The sequence below is a fragment of the Mauremys reevesii genome, linkage group 2 (genome assembly GCF_016161935.1).
Source record: "Mauremys reevesii isolate NIE-2019 linkage group 2, ASM1616193v1, whole genome shotgun sequence".
Taxonomy (NCBI): Eukaryota; Metazoa; Chordata; order Testudines; family Geoemydidae; genus Mauremys; species Mauremys reevesii.
Genome location: NC_052624.1, coordinates 228,401,099 through 228,422,142, shown reverse-complemented (window position 1 = coordinate 228,422,142; position 21,044 = coordinate 228,401,099). Strand labels below are relative to the sequence as shown.

General features: G+C 41.2%; 1 protein-coding gene across 1 annotated transcript in view; it reads left to right on the top strand.

Annotated features, from left to right (window-relative positions):
* ARFGEF1 (ADP ribosylation factor guanine nucleotide exchange factor 1) overlaps positions 1-21,044 on the top strand; it is a 171,072-nt gene that overhangs the window by 105,226 nt on the left and 44,802 nt on the right. Inside the window, exons 11-20 of the mRNA XM_039524399.1 lie at positions 535-634; positions 781-920; positions 1,224-1,332; positions 2,597-2,798; positions 4,093-4,204; positions 5,047-5,252; positions 5,340-5,424; positions 10,610-10,781; positions 12,858-13,009; positions 20,068-20,196. Of these exons, the coding sequence (XP_039380333.1) occupies positions 535-634; positions 781-920; positions 1,224-1,332; positions 2,597-2,798; positions 4,093-4,204; positions 5,047-5,252; positions 5,340-5,424; positions 10,610-10,781; positions 12,858-13,009; positions 20,068-20,196 (1,407 nt within the window). The remainder of the gene's footprint in view (positions 1-534; positions 635-780; positions 921-1,223; positions 1,333-2,596; positions 2,799-4,092; positions 4,205-5,046; positions 5,253-5,339; positions 5,425-10,609; positions 10,782-12,857; positions 13,010-20,067; positions 20,197-21,044) is intronic.

The window sequence follows — 21,044 nt, the reverse complement described above, 5'->3', positions numbered from 1 at the left end:
CCCCCAAGCCCAAACAGATCTGCAAGTCTATTACAGAAAATGGATATTTTTAAAAACATTAAGCAGCTGTACTGTGCAAGAGTATTTTCTCTTGGATGAAGTTGTCCCACAATACAGCCAGCATCTGTCCTTCTGGGATCTGAATAGATGTTTTTATAAAAGATATGATCTAAGAATTATTTTGGGGAAGTTCTATGGTGTGTGCTATATAGAAGGTCAGACTAGATAATCACAGTGGTCCCTTCTGGCATCAGACTTGATGAATCTATAACTACTTCTGGGAAGAGCCCTACATTTGTATGTGTAGTGACTTTTTAAGGTCCTGCAGACTGTAAAACCTACTAATCATGAGTGAAAACATATTCCACCCCAAGAGACTGCCTCATATATTATCTACATGCATTCAGTATTGCATGGATCAGAATGTTAGCCTTCAGAGTCAAAAGCTGTAATTGGAAAAAAATGTGTTTATAAGAACTACATGTGGTTGAAATTTAATAGATGGCTTTTTTCTGTTCCTGAAATAATTCCTAGGTTTTCTTCAAAGAAATTTTCCTATATATCTTGGAAACATCTACTAGCTCATTTGATCATAAATGGATGGTTATACAAACACTGACAAGGATATGTGCAGGTACTAACAATCCCTTGGTTCTGATTTTTATGTTTGTGTCCTAGACAAGTTGCAGGTGCAAATATCTTTTAATTTTTTGTTTTTTTATTCCTATTTCTATTGCTACGTAAGTTTTATCAACATTTCATTTTATTTCATTATTACAGATGCCCAGAGTGTAGTGGATATTTATGTAAACTATGACTGTGACTTAAATGCAGCAAACATATTTGAAAGACTGGTTAATGACCTATCAAAAATTGCTCAAGGAAGGGGTAGCCAAGAACTTGGCATGACTAATATTCAGGTTGGTATTCTGGCAAGTTTTATAAAGTTACGAGTTTGTAGGAATGATGCATATAAAACACACCTCTACCTCAATATAACGCAACCTGATATAACCTGAATTTGGATATAACGCGGTAAAGCAGTGCTCTGGGGGGTGGGGCTGTGCACTCTGGTGGATCAAAGCAAGTTCAATATAACGCAGTTTCACCTATAACGTGGTAAGATTTTTGGCTCCCGAGGACAGCATTATATCGAGGTAGAGGTGTATTTTAAATAGTCTTTTCATTACATTAAAATGTCCAACTTTTGAAATCTCTTCCAGGAGTTAAGTTTGAGAAAGAAAGGATTGGAATGTTTAGTATCAATCTTGAAGTGCATGGTAGAATGGAGTAAGGATCAATATGTTAATCCCAATTCTCAGACAACCCTTGGTAAGATGTTTTGGAATATTTTATGCTTTAGCACTTACTGAGTGGAGATGTGCTGCTCAGGAGCGTCACCATAGTTGCTCAAATAACTAGGTAACCTGATCCATCAGGTTATTTGAATGGTGCTGTTCAGGTGCTTGGCAGTCATACCTAATATTCACAAAAATGCACAAGCTCTTGAGTTTCTAATACAGGCTTTTTAAAAAAATGTTTCCAGTTGTATAAGAAAGCTAAGTGTAACACGTCCTACTTAGCCACAATGGTTTAGTAAGCTTGCAGCACTTAAACGCTATTTATTGCATTAATACAAGAAGCTGCACAAACAAGTGAGCAATATGTCCCATTTGTTAAATTTCTTATGGAACTTTCAGTGCAAAAATTTTGTTTTAAGCCTAGCTGATCTTGAGTTATTTCAATTCCTGGATTAGTAAAACATCAGAAGCTACTTAATTCAATTGTATTACACCCTTCTAATTAGAAAAACAGTTCTGTGCAGCTGTTTTATATAAAACTTACTCTGAGCTGAGACTTTCAATCTCCCCTAATTTTTAAATACTAAACTTCATGTTATTTTGATTAATACTAAATCAGGATAGAGACTGCTTTTTATTTTTTCTAAGGTAAAGCCCAGTAATTGCCAGAGCCACAGATGATGAAATAATAATAGCCGTAAACAATGCTCATTATTTTTATTACTATTTCTTATTTCCATGTGGTATATGGGATAACAGAGGCACTGAGAGGCGAAGGCCAGAATGTTCAAACTCAGTAGCTAAACACTGGCACCTAAAGCGGTCTGATTATCAGAGATGCTGAGCATCCAGGGCTCCCATTGAAGTCCGTGGGAATACCAGTTGCTTGGCACTTCTGAAAACCAGGCAGTTTAAGCACAAAGTTGTAAAAAGTTTGTCCAGTATGGCTTGTTCCTGGTAATCAGAGGGGAAATACTTAACGATTAGAGTTCAGAAGTTCTTGTACAAAGACAGTTATCCCACATCCATGTCACTGGTTTTGGCAAGATAACTGCCATCAATATTATGTTGAGAAACACCACTTCTAATGTAAAACTTCATTTTCAAATATAGTTTATGCTGTGAAAAAGTTTTTTGATATACGCTAGGCACGGGTTTCTATTATTTAACAGTAAAGTAACTTTATAAACCTTAATTAATTTGTCAGATTTTTTCTGAACTGGGATTTTGTAGTTTTTACAGTATGTTTTACTTTTTGAAAACAAGACTTGGTTTCCTTTGTTTGCACTTTGTAGGCCAAGAAAAACCTACAGAGCAGGAGAATAATGAAACCAAACACCCAGAGACAATTAACAGATATGGAAGCTTAAATTCCCTGGACTCCACGGCTTCATCAGGAATTGGCAGTTACAGCACACAGATGTCTGGCACTGACAACCCAGAGCAGTTTGAGGTCCTAAAGCAACAGAAGGAAATAATAGAACAAGGAATAGATTTGTAAGTGTACTTTGTCACCCATGGAATGGTGGATTCTCAGGCTCTCTTGGAACTCTGAGAACTCCCCTGTTTTTTCCACTCTTCCCTCAGTTCTCTTCCATCATCCAAAAACCTCTGGATGTAGCAGATGTTCCTCTGATGGGAGAGCTCTAGATGCTGCTCCATTTGGAGGCTTCCAGCAATGCTCTGTATGTTAGCCTGTTTCCTTACCGTTAGAGAGGATGAGCATTCTGCCTCTGCCGCACTCCTGGCATAAAAGAAGGGGATCCAGACTTGGATAAAAAAGTATATTAGATTCATACAATAAATAGACCAGTCAAAAGAATTGACTTACTTTTTGTAATGCCTTATTTGACAAAAGTCTACGTATTAGTTCCTTTAAAAGAAATTCTCTGCATGTTATTTCATGGCCCTGTTCTAATGTGAACTGGAGAATAGTTAAGACATTCACTAGAAATGGTTAGGAATTGTATGGTAGAATGGTTTTCTGACAGAAAAATCATTTTCGGTAAAATTGAAATTTTCCTGTGGAAAATTTCAATTTTCACAAGAAAATTGTTCTGAGTTCTGAGGCTCTACCACCCCATGACAGCCTACCTGGCAGGTTCTTTGGCCTCCAGGCAACTCAAGGAGCTTCAAGCATTTAGAAAAGATCAAAATGACGTGTTTTGATCTTTTTAACTAATTTTTGAAATTTCCATTCTGTGGGAAATTTCATTGTTTCATTTCATTTCAGAATGTTTTTTTATTCTGGAATTTAAGTGGAACAGAAGTTCCTGTTCCAGACAGTTTGAATCTCCAGCATCCTGGACTTGTGTGGACAATATTGCACCACATTAACATTCCATTGGTTGAAAAGAAGGAAGAATATTTGTATTGCTCAGTGATTTGAGGACTTAGATACATTGAGACCATCTTTAGAGGGAGTTGCTCAGTTAAGTACCTCAGTACTGGCAATCATTAGCAAGAGAAAGTGGTTTTGAAAGACTAAAAGGCATCCCATGATGAATGGTTGAGGGCAGATATTAAATCCTTACTGAAGACTAACCTCTTCAGTCTTTGCAGAAAAGACAAGGGAGTGGTCTGTCCCTACTTTATGTACATTTTGGCCAATTTAGCAGAGAAAGATAACTAAAATAACTTTGATTAGCAAATAAAAAAAATTATTTTGATGTTACCTATGATATCAGTAACTTGACTGTCTTGTGTGTGTGTGTGTGTGTGTGTGTGTGTGTGTGTGAGAGAGAGAGAGATGTTTACTATAATTAATACCATATTGACATTGCTTATGCAGATTTAATAAGAAACCAAAGAGAGGAATACAGTACCTGCAAGAGCAGGGAATGCTTGGCACTACTCCTGAAGATATTGCCCAGTTCTTGCATCAAGAGGAAAGATTAGACTCGGTAAGGAAACTGGTAACTTTAGTTTGTTTGACATTTGTGCTTACGTTGTTATCTGTTTACACTAATTATAAAGCGCATAGGGTTAGAATGCTCTAGAGTGTACTATGCCTGTACAAAGGAGTAAGGGGAAGAAGAAATCCTCACATTGGATCTTGTGTGGCCTACTGTACATTGGATCCAGGAATGTAGGGATAAGCGGGCATTGCATGCCCACTTACTACACCCTCCCCTAAAGAGACTGGGTGGGGAAGAACAGGAAATGGCCAGTGCAGTTGACCTGTCACAAGGGTTTTTTTGATACGCTGTTGCTATCTTTTGCATGCATGCATGTAACACATGGAGTGGAACAAAATGGTGAATGAACAGAATGGCGAGGAGGAAAAAGGAGACAGAAGAGCGCACACCAGGGGGACACTGTTCTGGTGTGTGTGGCTAAAATAAAAATATGCTATTTACAGACCGGTGGAGAAACATTACAAATATTTTTTTAAAGAACTGCTTTTGTTTGCATGTGAACAAAATATTTACTGTGAAGGAGTGTAGCACAGTGTGCCACTCTTTCCAGTTCTCATCTGCTGCTAGCCCACCTTTTCCTTCCCTGTCTTTGGAAGCTCTGCAGCGTTAAGTATGCAGGGCTTTCATTGGATATGATCTAATTAGTATCTGTTTAGATCATTGTGCTAGGTTGACTTAGTCAATCAGAAGCCAGGAAAAAGGTGCAGGAAAAGATTCCTAATGCTATGAATAGGAGATTTTAAATACGCTGTGGCAGTTTTTGCATACTGTACATAAATGCAGCATGTTGTTTTGGTATTCTACCTTTCTCTTCATTCTTATTTTAGACTCAGGTTGGAGAGTTCCTGGGAGACAATGATAAATTTAACAAAGAAGTCATGTATGCATATGTGGACCAACATGACTTTTCAGGAAAGGATTTTGTATCAGCTCTACGCATGTTTTTAGAGGGATTCCGTCTTCCAGGAGAGGCTCAGAAAATTGATCGGCTAATGGAGAAATTTGCTGCTAGATATTTAGAATGTAACCAAGGGTAAGCAGTACTTTCTTATTTTAATGTTTTTGTGAAACTGAGTAATGAGTAAGAATTAGTAATATGTGGCTTCGTTGTTTTTTTCAGGCAAACCCTTTTTGCTAGTGCAGACACTGCATATGTCTTAGCTTACTCAATTATCATGTTAACGACAGATCTTCATAGCCCACAGGTATGTTGCTATAAAGAACTTTCTCATACGTCAGGTTTCATGTAAACAACATTTCTTGTACTTTTAAATGACTAGGTGCATGTCACAGAATTTCTAACATAAGAGCATTCAACTTTTACGCAATGTATTTGTAATATTTTTGTGCTCTACTCTATACTGATGTACTACCTGAAGTCTAACATTAATAAGTCTGCGCCGTCTAAATAACACACACAATCTGTGTTTCTTTTGCTTCTGAAGTTTTCAGTTCAAGTCTGCTAGGCCATTCCTGCAGTGAGATGTCTCTTTCTTTCTTTCTTAGCTTTAATTGAATTGAGTTATATCCACTGGTTTTTATATTATACTACTCCTTAGTGACTGGTTTTACAATCAAAGCCAGAATTCTTGCAGATACTAACTACTGTTTTATCTTAAATCTGCCCTGGTTCCATCCAGTTTGAAAACTGAAAGAGGTTCGTGTAACTTCACCATTTGGGAAAATTATGCTTAAAGACCCCAGTCAGTGCAGCTCCTTTATAAATGCAATACTCACCACATTTGAAATTATTAGAGTATTTGGTACCACCTCTGATTTAACCTTGAAAAGGTAATAAACTTAGATTAGATTGTTTAGGCTGTGTGCCATAATAGTTTTGTTTTTATGCTTATTGATTAATTTGGATCTTGGCTTAATCTCTACCATATGTTCATCAGTATCATGTAATGCCCACATAATTTCACCATTTCATATAACTGAGAGGGGAGTCTTGTCTACGCTGGGGAAATGTTGTTTTTTAAAAAAAGTCCTTTGGTTCAGATGAAATGATGTTTTGCCCCTGTTGGAGTCGTAGTGTAGACTCCTGCTACAGGACCCATTTAACCATGATTTCAATTATGCTTGCTTTAAATTGGTGGTAAAACAGGTCCAGCTGTGGGAGTCTTATCTGCTGTAGGGCTCCTACTGGTGGTAACACTGGTTCATCTGAACTGGTGGGATTCTTCTGTAAATTTTCTCTAGTTTCAACACATGCTGTATATCTGTAGTGTTACTATTGTTAATGGTTTACAATTAGGTTTTGCATAAATGACCCCCTCCTAACAGCCACGTCACGAGCCACCAGAGAGACATGCATTGATCGTTCCGTTCCGTGCGGCTGGCGGAGGGGCTGCAAAAGGATTATCCTTTCTGCTTGCACATTGCCTTTAGCAGGAGATCAGCCCTAACCAGTAACTGATAAGCAGTATGTACTGTAACCCAGGCTTTTTGTGCAGGGGATGAGCTTTCCTAAGTGTAAGCGTGCAGGCTCACCCCTGCAGCGCCTCCTGCTGATCATCCTCAAGAATTGCTCATTTTCCAGCCAGGAGCGCCCTCTGCAGGCCGGTGCCCTGCCTTACCTCACTCTGGCCCCCATGTCTCTTCACTGGGTTTCTGCCCCCGCCTTGCGGAACCCACTCAGTATCAGGGGAACCTCCACCCACTATCCCTGCTTCACCTCAGTGTTAGGCTACTGACAGTCCCCATCTAGCCCCTGCTCACTGGGGGCAGACTAGAGTGTACGCCGCTCTTCATAGGCAAAGCGGGTTTTGGACCTGCTGCCTCTGCCTACCTATGGGCTGTCCCCTGCAACCCAGTACCTAATAGACCTGTCGGCAGGCCTGCAGCCTGGGGCTTTCCAGGCTGGAGCTCCCAGCTCCATGGCCCTTTCCCAGCCCTGCTCCAAATCTAGGTTCCTTACTTAGCACCTTGCAGCCAGGCCCTTCTCCCTCTACGGACAGAGGGAGACTGACTGGGCTCCTGGCTCACTGCCTCTTATAGGGGCCAGTTCGGCCTGATTGGGGCTTGGCCACAGCTGAGCCTACCTTCCCCAATCAGCCCAGGCTTCTTGCCCTAGCCACAGCCCTCTCTTGACCTGTTTTAAGCCCCAAAGGGCAGGAGCGGGTAACCACCCCACTACACTAAGAGATGACTAAGAATAGAATTGTTACCACAGGGATGTTTCAGGATAAAACAGGATTATGGTACATTAACAGAGCATGAATAGGGAAGAGTCTGCACTTGCCTGTGTACCAGTTTTGAGAATTGCTTTTTTGAGCGGACAAACTTTCTTCAATTCACTAACAAATGAGAAAAGTTATCAGTTTGTTGGATAAATGGATAGATTTCATTAGAGTTCATGAATCCTAGCATGATTTCTATGAACTTTAGGCCAGATTTTTAAATAGTTTTAGGCTTTGCTCAGCTGAGTGAAGCAATGCCTAGCCCCTGGGCAGCCCACTATGTGATGGAATTTTCAGCTTTGAGTTAGGTGGCTCCATGCTGAATAGGTTCCCTGTAAAGTGCCTGGGGATAGTTAAGTGCTTAAGAAAGGGATTTTCAGAAGCCAGCCAGCTGTGTGGGGAGCCTAAGCTATCCAGGAACGAAATGCAGGGAAAGGGTTGGGGAAAGGAAAGGGTCCTAAGGTGCCTAAAGCAGTGGTTTTCAGCCTGTGGCCCGCGGACTCTTGGGAATCTGCAGACTATGTCTAAAATTTCCAAAGGGGTCCGCCAATGAAAAAGGGTTTAAAACCATTGGCCTAAAGGATACGTCTATACTGCAGTTAGACACCCGCAGCTGACCTGGGCCAGCTGACTTGGGCTCTGAGGCTGTTTAACTGCAGTGTACACATTCGGTCTCAGACCGGAGCCTGGGCTCTAAGACCCTGCAAGGTGGGAGGGTCCCAGAGCCCAAGCTCTGCCTTGAGCCCAGCATCTACACTTCAGTTAAACAGCCCCTAAGCCTGGGACCTGCGAGCCAGAATCAGCTGGCACAGGCCAGGTGTGTGTTTTTAATTGCAGTGTAGACATACCATCAGTGGCTAACCTGGGGTTACCTGCCTGATGGCTCAGAGATAAGCACCTCTCTCTGCTTGGGATCCACCAGCTGTGAACCCTCTTCTGGAATTAGGCACCTATTGCAAGTCAGCTGCTTAGGTAGTCCACCAGCAGCTGGAAGTCTCTCTCTGTCCTGCTCATCCTACGTTTTGCTGTCTTTTGTGCATGTGCTGTGTCCTCTGCCTGTCAGTAGCCTGCATCTGGCTCTCTTGCTGTGGGGTCTAACGAGTATCAGGTCTTAGACATGCTCAGTATACACCTAAAGGATCAGGCCTAGGGTGACCATAGTTTGCTATGCTGAATATGGGACACCTGGTAAAATTACTCGTATTCAGGCGAGTTCATTGGCAATCAGAACTACGCAGTACCAGTGTTCAAATTAACATCAAATTGACTGAGCTCCTATTAAAGAAAAATACTGTGTAGTTGTATTATTTTTATTTACCTTATTATCTTTAAGGCTTTATGGTTCACATAGGGAGAGGTGACACACACACCCCTACCCCCAACACACTCGGGAAGAGGTCACAAACACACACACACATGCCCCTATATCTCGCTCAAACGGGGGGTGACAGACTGACCTTGACCCATCCTTCCTGGATCTCTCCATCTTCTATGCCTGGCTGGGCCCCCAGGACAGACCTGCCTCTCCTGTACCTGGCACTGTGTCTTCCTGAGACAACACGTGGGGGGCATGCAGGGTCGCATGTCCTCCCTCCCCAGATTTCTGCCAGGGTTCACACCAGAATGTGGCAGCAGCAGCTGTTCAGCATTGTGTGGGAGGGAAGGGACAGGAGCTGCTTCCAGCCACAGGGGAGGAGGGGCAGGGGGGAGAGATGACCTGGCCTGTGTCTTGGCAGAATTCATCTTTTCCACACTCCCCTCTCCCCTGTAGCTGGAAGCTCCTTGTCCTTTCCTGCCCACACAGTGTTAAAAGGCAGCTAACACCTCCAGGCTGGCCACTGACATAACCGAGCAACCTCCTGTCCCCCTGTTACAGCACGGGCAGGAAGGGGTTAAACCCTAAGGATGGGTTGTGCACCAGGGCCCAGGGAACCTGCCTGCAGGGGCTTCAGCAAACCGGCCAGAGAGGTGGGTCAGTGGGGGAGGATGCCTAGGGAATGGAGCAGTCCTGTGGTTCTTGGGGGCATAACCAGGCAGGGGAAGGGCAGGTGAAGAGGGTGCTAAGCCCCTGCCCATGTCGCTGCTGTGGAGTCTGCAGGGTTGGGGTGCGAACAGGCTGGAAATCACTTCCACCCGCCACTCCAGAGCTTACCTGAGGGGCGGAGAGGCTTCCCCGTGACAGTGCTGTGCAGGGCTTTGGCACGTGCAGGGCTTGGCTCCTCCTAGCCAGCGCCCCAGGCTGGAGGTTCTTGGGCTTTCCTGGGGCGCTGGCCCAGCCAGCGACAGTGGGGGAAGGAAGGAGCCTTCTGGCGAGGCTGTTGGTGAGCTGAGCACTCCAACCAGGGACTGGTTCTCCGCACCGCACTGGGAGCGGGACACACCCTGACGGGGAGGATATGGAGGAGCAGTAGGGCTGGGATGGGTGAAGGGACAAAGCAGGGAGAGGACAGCGAGAGGGGGAGCACATAAAGGTCTGATGGGTGGGCTACAGAGGAGACACGTAACCAGCTGCCACCTAGCGTCTGCCTGCACTCACCAACCACTGCAGCGCACAGCCAGTGCTAGTCGGAAACGAGACGGGGCCGAGAGCCAGCACGCAGCGAGGGCTGCACTGACAGACCAGCAAGGGGAGCGTCCGGCCCTGCCACCAGCCTTGCACACCCACCGCCCATTGGCCACTGGACCCTCAACTCACTGCTGGTGGGCAGGCAGCTAGTGATCAGGGATCGGGCCAGAAGCAGGACCCATCAGTACTGATGGGGAGGAGAGACAGAAAATACAGGACAATTTGCCCGTTTTTAAAAAGAAAGCTGGGACATTTGCAGAAGAGCTTAAATATGGGACTGTCCTTTAAAAACGGGACATCTGGTCACCCTAATCAGGCCCCATTGGCAAGATAAGCATTCCCTTGCCTAATTTAAAAATTCTGCTTTGGAGCCTCCAGGCTTTGGCTTGAGCTAACTGTTCTAGCACCTCCTTACCGCTGGTGGGGTGGCAGCAGCACTTAGACCGTTTTGAAAATGCTGACTGGTGGAAACTTAGCCACTTTGAGGGATTAGGTAACACCTGAGATGTGACTTTGAAAATGTCAGTGGTGATTATCTGGTGGACTTAGGCACCTATCTGCCTGTTTAGGTGTCTAAATCCATTTAAAAATCTTCCCCTTTGCCCCTCTCATTCATACTATTTGCTTCTTTTTGGTTTCCAGGTAAAGAACAAAATGACCAAGGAGCAGTATATTAAGATGAACAGAGGTATCAATGACAGTAAGGACCTTCCTGAGGAGTATCTGTCAGCTATCTATAATGAAATAGCAGGGAAGAAGATATCTATGAAGGAAACGAAAGAACTAGTAATACCCACAAAATCTAGTAAACAAAGTAAGTACCAGCAGTGTGTCAGTCATCACAGAATAAATGTTGGCTCTTTTATTTCATAATGTGGTCTCCTGGTGTTAAGAATGTGGTGTACTAAACTAACAGCGCCTTGTTTAATGTCGCTGTGAATAGTTATTTGTTTAGCAACAGTAGTAATCTCAGTGCCATACTATACACGAGTACCTACCCTGAAAAAACATACATATTAAGAGAAACACAGAGGAAAGGATGCACTAGGAAATCTGAAATGAGGTTCAATTTGCTTTCTCTCTCACTTTTTTTTCCCCTTCTTCTTTTGTATCTTATGAAATGTGAACCTATGATGATTAATTTTACAGGTTCTTACATGTAGTACTAAATGATTCTTTCTGTGAACTTAATATTTGAGAACTCTGGCTCCCAAAATTCCTGCCCTCTTTAAATTTAATCTTATTCTCGCTTTCTTACTCTTTGCCCATACCCATCAATTCCTTTCTTTTTGTCGAGACAACGTGGGTGAGGTAATATCTTTTATTGGACCAATTTCTGTTGGTTAGAGAAAAAAGCTTTAGAGGTACACAGAGCTCTTGTTCAGGTCATCTTTTTGGCTTCAGTTATGTCATCTTCTGCAGTAATTGACTTTAATTTTGAAAGTCAGTTATGCTCCCTTGAAGTCTTATGTGTAAATTAAACTGGGTTTATTCTGACTTTATCTTGCCTCAGAATTGATATTGTTTAGTCCAGGTGTCATCTTTGTTGCTCTACACAGCACTTCCTTGGTAGCATAGTTTTTGCTGTTGTACAGTGATGAATACTGTATACAGTATTCCACAGGAGACCTTTATAATAAAGTAACCATATCACATTTTGTTTTGTATCCTGTCCATCACCTATAGCAATATCTTGTTTTAATGCAGTAATGCGGGGAGGGATAGCTCAGTGGTTTGAGCATTAGCCTGCTAAACCCAGGCTTGTGAGTTCAATCCTTGAGGGGCGATTTGGGGATTTAGTTAAGGATTGGTCCTGCTTTGAGCAGGGGGTTGGACTAGATGACCTCCTGAGGTCCCTTCCAACCCTCATATTCTATGATTTTCCCCACAATAACACCTCAAAATCTTGTTTTCATTATGGCTTATGATTGCTCGTTTAGCACACGTTCCCTAGATTGATTGGTTCCTTCCTTAAATAATTTTAAAAAACATTTAACAGTTTGTCTTCTGGACCATCATTTTAATGATCCAAATGTTCTTGAATCTGCCGGTTCCTCATTGTGTGCACTCGGTTTTCATATTTTCTGCAAATATGAAGATCCTGTTTTTATAAAGCTACCCCAATTTCTTCTGTGTATATATAGTTAATGAATTATTCTAAAACTAGCCCCCAAGAACACTCTGCTCATAACTCCTTTCCAACGTCAAAAGTCTCCATCTGTAGCTACCTCTTTTTTCCTGCTCTTCAGCTTGTTTCTGTCTAGCAGTTTATTTTTCCTTTTTATAAAGCCGTTAAACTCTGATGAATTAAATGTTCCCTGAAAATTTAAGTGTTTATTTCTTTTTATTGTACTCTCTCTGGGTTGTGTCTCACTTTGAGATAGAAGCTTCAATACCAGCATGAAAAGGTGTTAAGGCATTTTGCCACATACATTTGAGAAAGAGATAAATATTTATCTTTCCACACTTAATCCTTCCTCGCTGTGGTGATAATTTGATATAAAATCTCTGTCCACTTTGTGAAATTAATCCAGCCCATATACCTTGCTTAGTATTTCTTCTTAAAATAGATTGCTTCAGTTCAGTCATAAGCTTTCTTTGATTTATTATATAGATTATTTCTATATAGACTAAAATTAAGGTAAACTATCATTTTAAAAACAAACATTTCACTACTCACATACTTTTGTTATTAGTGCATTGATGTAATTTGATTTTATACTACAGTATAAACAAACAAGATAAATTTGCATTAACTTTTAGATGTCATTAGTGTCTAAATATATCAGAATACAACATTTAAATGATGAATGTAACTAAATTACTATTTTACTTTCTGTGAGAAAGCCTTGACTAAAACACAAATGTAAAAGGAAAAATGTGTTTATAGATGTTGCTAGTGAAAAGCAGAGACGACTTCTATATAACTTGGAAATGGAACAGATGGCTAAAACAGCAAAAGCCCTCATGGAAGCAGTGAGCCATGTTCAGGCACCTTTTACTAGTGCAACCCATTTGGAGCATGTGAGACCAATGTTCAAGGTGAGATTCTCATGTTCTGTATTGAAATTCTACATGGGTATATAATGTTAACTTGGAACACTGTGATTGCAAGGCATTGTTAGAAATACTGTGGGATTCCATATTATTTCAGTGGTAATGTTCGGTCTTTCAAAACTTCCAGAAGAGTAATCTAAATCTTCCTGGACTTTAATTCTTTTACAATGTGAAACAATCAGAATTGTTTAAAAAAAAAATCACATTACTTAATCTATCCTGGAGGTTTAGAAGTGTTTAAATAACTTGAGGGGGTGCTACCTGCATGAGTTTATAACCGTATCCTGGGCTAAAAACCACAGTTTTAGAAATAGAGCCCAGGTTGATATTACCAAACCAATAAAAAGCACCATTTAGTTGTTTTACTGAAAGATGTTGTGCCTGTCAATGTCATGCTGCTTAGGAATGATAAGTCTTCATTTGCATAAGTAACTTTTTAATATATATTTTAAAAGCTTCCTACCTGTCCTCTCCCTTTCTCCTGCTTTCTCTCTGCTCCCCCTCCTTTTCCATTCTTGTGTGTTCTGTTATATTAATTTTGATGGAATAAATGGGCCCAGAGAGTCACAGGGTATGTCTACACTACCCGTCGGATCGGCGGGTAGTGATCGATCTGTTGGGGATTGATGTATGACGTCTCATCTAGACGTAATACATCTATCCCCGAATGCACTTCCCGTCGACTCCGGAACTCCACCAGGGCGAGAGGCGGAAGCCGAGTCGACGGGGGAGCGGCAGCCGTCGATCCTGTGCCGCGAGGACACTAAGTAAGTCAGTCTAAGTCGATCTAAGATGCGTCGACTTCAGCTACGGTATTCTCGTAGCTGAAGTTGCATATATTAGATCCATTCCTGTCCCCTCCCCCCAAATGTAGACCAGACCAAAGATATTAACATGGCTTTGTTACTGTACAACAATAATTTTAAACAAGGTTCAGGGTTCTGAATACAGAGCCCTCGGTCTACTTAGTACCATGGTGCGCACCATTAAAAATCCTTTCAACCTTTTCGTAAAGATACAAAAACTAAAGGAAAGGCATTTAAAGGCTGGCTAAGTCAGACACAGAAGGCAAAAGGAGAGGTGTAGGAAACAGAAGGAAAAGGATACATGATGGGGGGAAGAGGTGACAGCAGGAACCAAAATCTCACATCCCAGGTGGTGGTCGGGATTTAGCCAAAGCCAGTGGAGGTGGGAGTGTCGACTGGTCTTTGGCCTCATTTAGTCAGAACATCTTTCAAGATCAGGACAACAAAGGCCCAGTGATCTTACATTGAATCCTGTGGTCCCAGGAGACTCTTGGGATGGCAGCCATGACAGTGAAGCATACTTTTTCCAGTCCACCTGCTTCCCAGCCATCAAATGTCAGACATCCTCTGCAGACAGTTTCCCCCTTAACATTTCTTTTCTTTTAAGGACCCCCAAAAGGGAGTGATGGGTGAAATAGTTCATCCTCTCATTATTTTGCCCACCAGTAAGGCCTAATTTCAAAGGAGGAACTGAAGCCCTTTATCTACTACAGCTAAAGCTGAAGAAAAGGGGTGTATTTTTAAAGTAAGTGTTTTTTATTTTGAAAAGGAATTGCTCAAAAAGGTGGCGGGGAGACATCCTGAAACAAGGAATGAAAAAGGTAGAAGAGAAATTGAGGAGAAATGTGCAGGGTAAAGGATGAGGAATGGATGAGAAACTGTTAATATTTGTTGAGAGAAGGCAATAGAGTGAAGGGATTTGCATAGGAGGGAAATGACAAGGCAATATAGTCAGTCAGTAACTGTTACACAGCCCAGCTCTCTGGTTAAGAATTCTTCTTCATTCTGAGGGAGATCTAACTTGTTGTATGTAGTGTGTTGGCCAAAGGAAGTTCATTCTGACAAAACAGTCTGTTGCTTTTAGTGGAATTGTGAATTTGTGGGCCCTTGGGTATAGTGAAGAGGTGTGCAATATTTTCTTACTTTTTAGTGTTTGCAATGGGAGGAGTAGGTTAGTGTTGAAGATACATCTTTGCTAATGTGTGGTTCTGAATTGCTTGTCCTTACCTTGGTGTAGATCTAAGCAATCTTCTATTTGCCCCACTTTAAAAACTGATTTTCAGATTAACAGCTCCCAGATTAAGAATATATATTCAAATGTGTTTCTGTCTATCATGGTAACACTGTCAAATGCAGAGCAGAGCACCAGATGTCTTTTGGTAACTGAGAAGAGTACTCTATGAGAAGGTGGCTTACTCCTGAACCAACCTGGAGTGGGATTATCAGTTCAAACTCCTGCTGAAGTAGGAAGTTCTTAGAGTTAATACTATAGGTCTCATTACACCTGGAATAAATTCAACCACTTCCACGCTATTAGGAATAAAGCTCTTGCCCTGCATGCAACCGTATATACCCCTGTGCTCTTCACTTCTGCCTGCACTTCAACAAACAGTGTCGGAACAAGGAGAAAGGAAGAAAGGAGTATGTGAAGTTACTCAGAGCAAGGAGGGGTTGTTTTCCTCATCCCTAAGCACTTGGAACAACATCCAGAACAAGCTGTGTTGTCAGGGCTGCACTGTAGAATAGAAAGAGGAGAGAGCTGCGGCTCTTGTAGGGCTGTGAGGGCAGGAAAAGTCCCAGCCCGAAGAGGAGAGAGACAAAAAGATAGGACAGAAAAATATGAACTCCATGAAGAGGAGACTTTGCAGAAGAACTGCACTGCAGGTCACAAGAGAGCTACAGGAAAAAGGCCAAGCTCCTGTTGGAAGAGGAAGGAAGCCACAGGCATGGAGGGAGAAAACTAAGGTAGCTTAAGGGCACAGAAACAGCAGAAAAACAGGATGAAAATGAGCCTGCAAAGAAAAGTTCATTTTTGAGGGAAATGGAGTCAGTATTTCCACTAACCCTTCTCGAAAGTCTTAATTTTGCTGAGAAGACATGGCTAAAATGAACAGGTCATTTTGAGCAGTTTCATGTTGCATCAGGATTGTCAGTAACAGTGATGGGTACTAAATAAATGTCCTCGTATGCCCTGGAAGATGAGGCAGACGACATACTGATCAGAAGACTGTATGTAAAAACTCTGATAAAACAGATGATGTTTCACTGGGAATGCTGTGCATCTCCCACAGAATATAAATGGGAACACAGGGATGCTTGCGATGATGCAAAAATTTCAACCTATAAAGCTCAAGAAGAAACATAAAAGGAAAACCCAGAGGAAACTCGGACAGAAGACCGACAGCAAAAAGAGAACAGAAATATATGGAAGATGTGGTGGAACATCACAATATTTGTGGAAAGTGTATCCGCCTGAGAAACAAAATACCATAAATGTCAGCAAAAGGGAAACTGTGAAGCATTATGCAGGTCTTAAAAGCAAATGCTTAGTAGACAATGCAAAAGAACCAGTGTAAGATGTCCACAACATCATGTTACGGAGCTGCCAATGTCTGATTGTATGAATGCACAGAACGGTGAAGGGGCTTGGTAGTTTGGTGAAAATGAAGACTTAGCACATTCTGCTAGCACAAGTTCATATTAAAAATGTACATGGCAACTGACACAATGGGTTACTGTATTTGGCTTTTCACATCTGGCGACATGGGTTCAAATGTCACTCTCGGTCACACCAACAAAAGACATGGTGGTGGTTTCATTCCAGCCTTCAGCAAGCAGTTATCCACATCACTTCACCACCACACACAATCTGATGCTTTGATAGGGTGTGAAATTTATTATTGGTTTAGCTCAAAGAGTTGTATTATTAAATTAAAACCAGAAACATCTGGGAACTGGCTACCTTTCTGTCGATTATGTGTTGCTATTGGGAGGCGTGTTGAAGAGGTTTCTAGCCACTAAAGACAGGGCAGGGTGAGATATATTTGTGAGGAGAAAGTCCCCCTTCACTGCAATTCCCTCTGCACTTCAGCCTGAATGCCGCATGCATCCCAGATCCCCCACTCTCAGTTCCTAATCCCTCCACTGGGCCAGGTAACATCAGGAAGTCAAACCTGGGAAAGGAGAAAATGGTATGGAGCCAACAGTCATGTGCAGGCCCAGCAGTGCTGTTACCTGAGTCAGGACAGAGACAGTGAGACTTCAGAATGGGTAGGGAGTTGCACACTCTGGCTTTGTCTACGCTACACCCCACTGGTGGCGGTGTGTAATGTATGTTTAGCTATGTGCTGGCGTAAAAAGCTCACTACGTCCACATTGTGGTGTGTGGCTACAAGTGTCAGTGAAAGGCTCCGGAAGTAGGGAGGCTGTGGGGAAAGGATTCAGCAGCTCCTCACTGCCAGGGCCTTTTGTTGTGGTGAGAAATGGCTCCAGCAGTGGGGAACTGGCAAAGCCTTTCTCTCCTGCTAGACCGTTTTCCTATAGTGGTGGAAGGGCTTCAGGAGTGGGGAGCTTAACAAGTAAAGGTGCTTTCACCGCTCTCCAGAAACAAAGGACAGTTAAAGTGATTAGGCAAATTCACTCAGATTTTAACACATTCAGAGCGGTGCCATCATCTGGACAGTCTTGCATAAATTGGTTCAAATTGGATTCTTCAAAGGTAACTGATAAATAGCCTGAATTTAAACTGAAAGAGGGACTTTTTTTTGTGATCATACGAACGGGCAGAACCTTCTGTCCGGGTTGTGGGGAGCAATCCTTAAGGAAGGGTTGGAAAGACTGACACCTGGAAGACCTTAAAGTTGAGGTGACCTCTGATAAGCTTTTCATGATGTATATAGATTCCTTTGTTGTTTTTAATAGGTTGTCTCTGTAATGCTTTCACCTTGCATATAAATAGGCTTGCTTAGCAAGATCTGTGTGGTAACTTGTAACTGAGGGCAATTATACTGTTTATATCCTCTGAGGCAAAAGCAAAGCACAGGCGCTGGTTTGTCTAGGGAGTCTGGCTTACTGGGAATAACATAGTGTAGGCAGGGAACAGTGCAGCCTGGATAAATGCCTGGCAGGAGGGAGATGTGGGTCTCTGCCCAAGAGCGGTGATGGCTGAGAAGCCAGAGCCTCGAGTTGGTGCCCTTGCTGGACCACAGAGTAGAAATACATATGCAGTTGCCTTGAACTGTGACAGACATTATTTATAGACGTGTGAGTTTCGTAAGTATTTTTTAAAAAACTGAAATTGATCCATCTAAGTTAAGGAATGTGTTGTCAGTCACATAGCGTATGTAAAATAACAAACTTCCCATTTTTATAAAATTTTCTCTTTACTTTGCAGAGAAGAATATCTGCAAAACCTATCCCTTTTTAAAGGGAGAAAAACCCAAAGCTGTAATGTGAGCTTCCAGTGGATATATCTATTCCTCTTTGAGTTTCTAATTACACCTCTACCTCTACCTCTACCTCAGGAGCCAAAAAATCTTACTGTTATAGGTGAAACCGCGTTATATCGAACTTGATTTGATCCACCGGAGTGTGCACACCTCCCCTCCCACCCCTCTGGAGCACTGCTTTACCGCGTTATATCTGAATTCGTGTAATATCGGGTCGCATTATATCGAGGTAGAGGTGTAATAGACTCAGCTCCAAGACATTCATCCTTTTATCATTCCCAGTCATGAAGGCTGCTATCAAATCCCAACCAATAATACAGCTTAACGTTTAGAGCCAGTGATTGGAATAATAAATATCGTCTCAAAGTAGTGATTACAATGTAGTAAAGAATAAATATTTGCTCACTCCATCCTGGCTTTCTTTATATCTAGGTTCTGTAAATGTTCTCAAATCTGTATGCATATCTTTTCCTGTTAATGAAGTAGTGAAATTTATAACCTAGTGATGTTATATATCATGATAAAAATAAGTGCAGGTGAAATTCACCTTGTGTGCCACCACAAGGCCTGTGAACCACTTAAATCCTCAAAATAGGGCTTGTGCTTCATAAGGGATGATTTTCATCCTAAATGAGCAAATTGTACATTTTGAAGAAATTCTAGAAAGTTACCATAATGTGAATCTAACTGTATGTGTAACACACCAAACAGCAAAATTGTAGTATGCAGTGTCCCATTAGAAACACTCTTAATGACTTATAGTACTGCTGTCCACATAAACTTTATGGAAAATCTCAGTGTGAAAAGAAAAGGAAAAAGACGTGCTAAAGTAATAGAAATCTAATCTCCCCTTCTAGCCATTCAAAATTCAAACTGAAGTACTGAAAGTTATGTCACTGAAGGAATGTCCGGATCCCCTTCTCTGGAGAGGGGAAAAACTGTCTTTCCTTCTATCTCCACCCCTTGCACCTTGGTAGGGATGATTATTGTATAGTTAGGGTTTTTTCATCGTATGAAAAAGGCCAAATAGTAGTTAGCCATGCTGTTTAACTAATATAAAATCATTATAATAATATGCTATAGATAGACTGATCCACTCAGCTATCTTACTTCCTCTAACAAGTAAGGCACGGACTAGGATAAATATTTTCTTGAAAAACTGTTCATGAACTCTACAGTTACATTTTTGTCAATCTGACTCTTTATATGGGAGCAATTCTCTGAAATTGTGTGTGTCAGGATGGCACCATTCAGCAAATTTGAATTGCACCTTTCACTGTGCAATTAAGTTTTGGGGCTATTGTCAGAACTTTTATATACAAATATATATATTTGTTTCTGATTATGCAAAGAATTATGTATGCATATGGAGAACTGTTATCTAGATAATATAAAAACAATATCCACTATATATAACTTACACACAGCTTCTCTCTTTTAGAACCCCTGGCACTGCCTAAATAACAAACATTTATAATTTAAAAAAATGCTCTGGACAAGACTGCATTGTCACTAGAAACTGTGTGTCTGTATTACACTGCAGTTGGTCCAAAATCATCATCTCCTTGCCTTATAACTTTACTATTACTCCTTTTCCCTATTTCTACTTCCCATTTCTTTTTAGTAGAAAGTCCACTCCGAAGTTGTTGTGGATTAAGCATTTTGTTTTTTTATTATTTTTCAGTGAGATACAGTGATGTTTATACTTCTTTTTCTGTTGGAATAAAGTTTTCTGTTATTGAGATTGAATATTAAAAATTAATGTAAGGTGTGTTTTATTGTGTTCCAGTTGGCATGGACACCATTCCTAGCTGCATTCAGTGTGGGTCTACAAGACTGTGATGATACAGAAGTTGCATCTCTTTGCTTGGAAGGCATACGATGTGCAATCAGGATTGCATGCATTTTCAGCATTCAGGTAATGTTAAATGTTAAGATTATATGAGAATATTTTGGTTTAGGTGCTGTTAATGGAATGGTAGTACATTCACTAAGTTCTTTACATCATTACCTGAAGATGTAAGTACTGCAATACCCAGTGACTTCCTTGTTCTGATGTTATTTCTGTACCTGGTTTTAATTGAGTGCATTGAGTTTATTTTAAATTCTAAATTGCTTCAGATGTTATTTGTAAAACTTGTTTCCATATATATATAAAGTCTATATATATAAAGACTACAAAGAAGTCTATATATATAAAGACTACAAAGAAGAGTTTTCAGATGAACAGACAAACTTTTTTTATTTTCATCTTTAAATCTTGTCACAAAAGGTTCTGTTTCTTAAAATGAATCTTTTTCAAATATATTGTGTAGTTGAAAATTTGTAGTTCACTGAACCTTGGTGGAAACATTATGCTCAACTTTAGAGAGAGACCATAGCTATTCTGAGACTTGTGTAATTGGATATCATTTTAACTCTGTGGCACTGGGAATGTCTTTCCAAATATAATGCACTAATGCATCTCGCATTAAATGGGATGTCAAGAATTCCAGACTCATTGGCTCTCGTGGATAATACTGATTAAACTTGGGAATCAGTTTATTTTGGGGGCTTTAAACTCTCAGCTGTTTAACATAATATTCTGCCAGTATAGGGAAATGGCCAATAAATGTACTGATCTGCCATAATCTGAGAGTATATGTTGGTAGTTGGGATGAAGGCTGAATTCTTTTATGTTTGACACCACAATTTTAAATGAGTCTACTGAAAATAGAAAATAAACTTTTAATTATTAAAAAAGTGATCCCTAAGCTAAACACATTT